This window comes from Colobus angolensis, unplaced genomic scaffold (genome assembly GCF_000951035.1).
Source record: "Colobus angolensis palliatus isolate OR3802 unplaced genomic scaffold, Cang.pa_1.0 Scaffold147, whole genome shotgun sequence".
Taxonomy (NCBI): domain Eukaryota; kingdom Metazoa; phylum Chordata; class Mammalia; order Primates; family Cercopithecidae; genus Colobus; species Colobus angolensis.
Genome location: NW_012114566.1, coordinates 7,221,018 through 7,226,874, shown reverse-complemented (window position 1 = coordinate 7,226,874; position 5,857 = coordinate 7,221,018). Strand labels below are relative to the sequence as shown.

The following is a 5,857-nucleotide window of genomic DNA, read 5'->3' as shown; positions in this document are numbered from 1 at the left end:
TGCGAGATTCCACAGCCTGCGGGTCTCGCAGCAGGGATGTTAGGGACGGTCTGAGCTTCTCTGGTCCTGTTTTGGTTTTGTTTGAAAGGGCTTCTCAGAGAGATGCTCCCGATTTTTTTTTTTTTTAATAGACTTTCCCCTCCTATCCTAGGCTCAACTCCGAATGGATTGGATTGCGAGTCTGCACGTGAGAAAACCGTTTGGCTTGGCTTGGACCCCTGCCGCCCCCACCCCCTCCACATACACTCAATCCAGGGGTCCCCTTTATCACCCTTTGCTTGCAACTCCAAAAGAAGTTGCCCACCTCCTGAGTCACAACACAAGGTCGAATAATTCCTCTAGATGAAAGATCAGTTCCATTTCAAAACGAGAATAGGTTCCTTTTTTTATTTTCTCCACATGGTACAAAATAAACAGAATTTGCTTTTAAAAAAATCATTAGCTGTGGCCAAATTCGAATTCCTTCTACAGCGTGTGTGTTCAAGGGCAGAAACGTTGTATCTCTTCGGGCATCTGGGCCGCCAAGCTGAGCGGGGGGAGGGGGGAGCGGCTGTGAAAGTTGAGGAAATTGACAGACTGAGAGGTGAATGGGGGGACAGGCACCAGGTCCTGGCTGGAAGGAATTGGAAAACAAAAGTGCATCCTTCTCACCCTGCCTGAGTGGAGGGAATCCTGAGGGAGGCAGTTTGTTTTGCCCATGGAAACCCTAAATAATTATTTTCCCCCTTCAATTGATTGCAATATTATTTCACATTTCCGTGTATCTGTTGTTTTAATCTCTTTAGTCTGCGCTAATCTGGAAGTGGATTATTAATGGGGAAGACAGAGAAGGAGAGATTCATTTGCAGGACTTACTTTGCTGTGTGAGGAGCTGAAAGCCCCCAGTCCTCTCGACTTTTCTCTGCCTCCTGCGCTCCTGCATCCCCCTGATCCCACGATCCCCATTGTCCCCGACCTGGCCCTCGGACTGAGGGAGTGTTCGGAACAAATTTATATTCCGGCTTCCTCCCGACCCCATCACCTCTGCCACGTTGGGAACTCTCTCGGCCAAATGCCTAGGGAGGGGCGGGCCAGTCAGGAACGAGGGCAAGGCAACCTAGCCCTAGCGCTCACCCCTCGCGGAGACCCCTCCCGTGCCACCATCCAAACATCTACCTTCATGGGAACCTGGAAGACTGCTTTTTCACCCCAAACTAAATACTGGCCAGTCGGAACTACCAGTGCTAAATGTTGGGGACTGTCTCCTGCCACCTGAACGATTACTGAGTCCAGGGTAATCAGATGATTAGGTGTTTTTAATGGAAATACTTAGGTTTTTTTTTTTTTTCTTTAAGTCAGATCCTAAGTAACCTGACATTTAATATACATAATAAAGACAAGTGTTTTGTTAGCTATTCGATTGGATCCTTTGACCTGAAGTTATGCTTGTGTGTGTGTCTGGGCTGCAAGCCTCCAATGGCTACCTGGGTGCCTGAAGAGGAGTCTTGCCTGGAACCACTCTATATTCAAAGGGTTCCTTCTTCCTTAGGAGTGGGAGAGGGGTGGCTGTAAAGCAAGCTTCTAGAGAAAGCTGGACTCCAATCTTTTAAATTAAAAAAGAGGGAAAAAAGGAGGAGGAAGAAAAATGGACATGAGCAGTGGTGCTAAATCTCAGAAGAGGAACTTGATAAGTCACACATATATTTAGTATAGAGATATAATAATGAAAGAAATGTAAGACATAAAATTAAGAATGTGCCTGACCCATGTTGAAAATCTTTGATTTTATTTATTAATAATTTTTAAGCTGAAGATCCTGAATGCCTTTCTTCTATAGACACTTTATCTGTGATGGGGTGGGGGGAGAGAGTTAATTTATCCAGTAGCTATTTTCATTATAATAAATAATTAAGTTAGGAAAGAGGTGAGTCTGTAACCAACTGTGAAAATCTACTTTCTTGCATCCTAGAACAAGATCTAGCTGTGGTCGTGCTAGGTAGCTATTAACCCCTCCCCCGCCCCTGCAAAAAAAAAAAAAATACAAAATACAAAGACGTGTACCTCTGGGAGTGTGATGTGGCAACCCATGTGGTGGCTTGTCCCTCCTTTGAGTGCAATTGCCAGTGACTCTTGCATTCAAAGCCTTGCTTTAGGCACACATTCAAAGCACAGTTCAAAGCAGTTTATCTTAATATAGTGTTGGATCAGGGTATTATTTGTTTCAGATTTCATCAGACTGGAAACAGGAGGGTGTAACATATTTAACAATATTAAAGCTTAAAAACTGGTGTGAGGCAGCTCTCTGGTCCTCTTAACACCTCCACCTTTACCTTTCCGAAGGATCCTAAATGCTGTGAGACTAGAAGTTTATTTGTGCTCTGAGGTTCTCAGGCACTTTCACTCTTTAGGAAAAAAAAAAAAAAAAAAAAGTCTCACAGTTATTTAAGAAATTGAGCCTGAACCATCCGAAGATAGGAGATTTCTTCCTTTTCCGATAAATGCCTGTGCTCAGCATCCTCAAATTTGGCTGTCTTTATTTACTTCTACATTAGTTCCAATTATGTGCAGTGTAAACCAGCTTTTTGATTAACAAAACAGCAGAGCATTGGTTAAGAACACTTAAACTTCAAAAAAATTCCCCTGGGAAGTGGGCTCTGAATTGGTTAATAATGTGCAGTACTTGCTAAATTGCTGACTTCCAGATGTGGAAAATATCTTTCTTGTTTAGGACCTATGTAACCTGATTGGATTACGACAGAAGCGTCACGTTGGAAGCTTTTGAGTGATTATTTAATTAACCATACAGTAGAAAGCTGTATTCTCCAGGAAATCCCTTCCATATTTGCATAACCAATCCCTTCAGAGCAAAGGTGGAGTCTTTTCTTTTTAATTTTACTTTAATTGTAATATCAAAAAATATATACTCCAAAACTTAGACCCCATGCCGTTTAATATCATGCTCTCCCTTCCCTGCTAAGTTTCTCTATGGCCTTTCTCTTTTCTCCTCCTGCCTCCCTACACATTCTCCCTCACTTTGTAGTGAGGTCTCCCCGAGGTGTAGAGAGATTCAGAGATCGGCCAACTGAGTGTTCTATGTTAATTTACTTAGAGACCCTTTATTAAAATGCCAAACTACTTTTTAATATTGGGATCCAGTCCAGAAATTCATCATGCACACACCCTAACACACATGCCCTAAGATGCAGCTCCCATGCAGCACTTTTTTTTTTTTTTCTGGCTCTGGTACCTAAAAAGAAAAAAATAATAATAAGGGAAAGGGTAGTGAATTTTGTTCCAGAAGCTGTACTGAGATAGCTACACAATTTGATGTGCATCTCAAATCTGGTCATTAGAGATATCTGTATAAGAAGAGACGATCTGGATTGAGGACCCGGGATCTTTCCCTTTAACTTTCGCCCCTTGGAGTTCTCCAGTTCTGTGAATGGTGTGCACCGTTTTCCGCCCTGTACTCTGTAGGATTTAGTGATGAGGATAATGATGCCAAAGGCTTGACGGGCGCGGGGAGGGGGTGGGGGGGAGAAGGGAGGGAGGGGGGAGGGCGGCGAAGGCGAAAGGGAGGGAGAGGAGGAAGGGAGGGAGGTGGAATTTCATTTCTTCCACTAAAGCGTTTGCGGAGACTTCAAGGTATAATCTATCCCAGATCCTTTCCCAGAGAGAAACTTGGCGATCACGTTTTCACATGATGCTCACGCTCAGGGCGCTTCAATTATCCCTCCCCACAAAGATAGGTGGCGCGTGTTTCAGGGTCTCTCGTCTCTCTCCTACAGAAAAGAAAAAGAAAAAAATGTCATTAGAAGAGGCGTAACACGTCAGTCCGTCCCCAGGTTTGTGTTTCCTGGAGTGGCCGAAAGAGATCAGTTCTAACCTGCTCCGCAGGAATAACGGTCCTGCCTCCCGACACTCTTGGCGAGGTTTTTGTACAGTTTGCTCCGGGAGCTGTTTCTTCGCTTCCACCTTTTTCTCCCCCACACTTCGCGGCTTCTTCATGCTTTTTCTTCTCACCATTTCTGGCCAAAACTACAAACAAGACTTCGCAGGTAGGTTTTTTTTCCTCCCCTTTTCTCTCTTTTTATCCCTTTTTGGTGTGCTCGTCCTCCATCCTCCTTTTCTAATTTTCTCATTTTGAGTGGGGATGTGAGTCTGAAGTGAGAAGGGGTGTCCGTGGGTAGGAATTTCAGGTGGGTTTAGCTTCTTTATGGCAAGCTTTTCTCAAGAGTGTCTTCTTCGCTTTCTCTTACACTTACACTTACTCTCCTTGCTTTTCTCTCCTTTTTCCCTCCCCCAAATAATTTCCCCTGTACCTGTCCATTCAGGTAACCTAAGGTGCCCTTTGCTACTCAGCCCAAGAAAAGTTTTATTGAGAATTATATGGCTGGAATAAAAACTCATCAAGGGGAGAGGTCCTGCTCTATTTTCGCATCTAGTTCCAATTCATTATATTTAGCAATTAGGACTTGGCAAATACCTGTTAATAATTACAAAACTTGGTCAGTTTCAGACCTACAAATTCGGGGGCAAGTCTTTCTCTTAGACATGGCAGTTCATCCTCTCCCACCAAGAAGGCTGTTTTCTAAGCAGAAAGTTGTCTGTTTTTGTCTGCTTAGCGAGTTTCATTTCTTTATTTCATTCTTTGTGTGTGTATGTGTGTGAAGTAACACCTCACTTCTGTGATTATAAATAAAGAAGTGAAAGTCCTCATGGAACTTGAGTCGTTTACCAAAGTGGGGGGGGGGCACTACAGCTGGGAAGAAAACTGCTGTCAGGATATCAGGGTTTTAAATTAGGATAACTTTTAAAATTGCATTTTAAATGGCAAAGTAATATAGTCATGGATTTAATAGAAGACACATACACACATATATCCCATTCCATACTTTGGCACTGAAAAGTCGAGAGAGAGCTAGCAGGAGTTCCCAGGAACAGTGATGAGCCCGGCTAACATGAATGTGTTTATCTCCCACCTACTGATATATTTTACATGCTCCCCCTGTAATGATGAAGGCAAGATTACTAACTCCAGACTTAGGAGTAACAGGCAAAGATAAAGTTTACAGCACAAAAGCCCTGTCTCTTTTACACACACATGCCCATAAAACTAGCAACTTACTTTATTAAACATGTATTTATACGCAGTCGTGTGTCTCAGGATGAATATAGACAGGCCAGCTGTTTCATCCCAGACACTTGTGTGACCATTTCTTTATTTCAGGAGTTCCCCTAACAATTTCAAATCAATAGGACAAGGAAAGAAATGATAAAATGTGTCAAACTTAGAAGTCTCCTACTATGTATGCCTACGTAAATTTAAGGTGCTTTCTAAAATATCCACTTCCCCTTCTCTCTGCCCCCCTTCCTTCACCCTTCTCAGCAAATGTGTGGAAACTGATACTCACTTTCCAGGTTTTCTGCAAAGCTTCTAGCACAGGAGACAATAGGTGCGGGGCGTGGGGACTGAGTGTGCCCGGCAGAGAAAGGGTTAATGGCCCTTGTGTTACAGTTTGCATCTGTTACATCTTTTATAGCCCCCTGTTTAAACTAATCCTCGAGGCACAGCATCTTCCCAACCTCCACCGAGTTTTCAGGATTCTCCTCCTCTCCTGCCTGCCTCCGAGGTTCCCCTTCTCCAAGTTTTGACAGTTTCAGCTGAAAAAATGCAGCGCCTCTCTCGATTTTTAGGTACAAAAGTTTCGAAGCCAGAAAGGATACGATCATTTAGCAGAGCTTAAAAGTATTGCCGTAGTGGTTGGACTTTCTCTTTCCTTTCTTAAGGGGGGAAAAAAAATCTACTGGAACTATTTCAGGGAACCAATGTGGGGGAGCATGTGTGTGAGTGAAGTGGGGGGAAATACTGTAAATA

At 43.4% G+C, this 5,857-nt stretch overlaps 1 protein-coding gene across 4 annotated transcripts in view; it reads left to right on the top strand.

Annotated features, from left to right (window-relative positions):
* Positions 1–3,589: 3,589 nt before the first annotated feature.
* The window catches only part of ZEB2 (zinc finger E-box binding homeobox 2), a 137,152-nt gene continuing 134,884 nt past the window's right edge, over positions 3,590–5,857 (top strand). For 3 of the 4 annotated variants that reach the window (XM_011935706.1, XM_011935704.1, XM_011935705.1), the window contains exon 1: positions 3,590–4,037. Coding sequence is in view for 1 of the 4 variants with exons in the window: in XM_011935703.1 (XP_011791093.1) it covers positions 5,809–5,835 (27 nt within the window). In the remaining 3 variants the exon portion in view is untranslated. Of the gene's footprint in view, positions 4,038–5,713; positions 5,836–5,857 lie in introns of those variants that run through there. The other variant, XM_011935703.1, reaches the window with a different exon arrangement.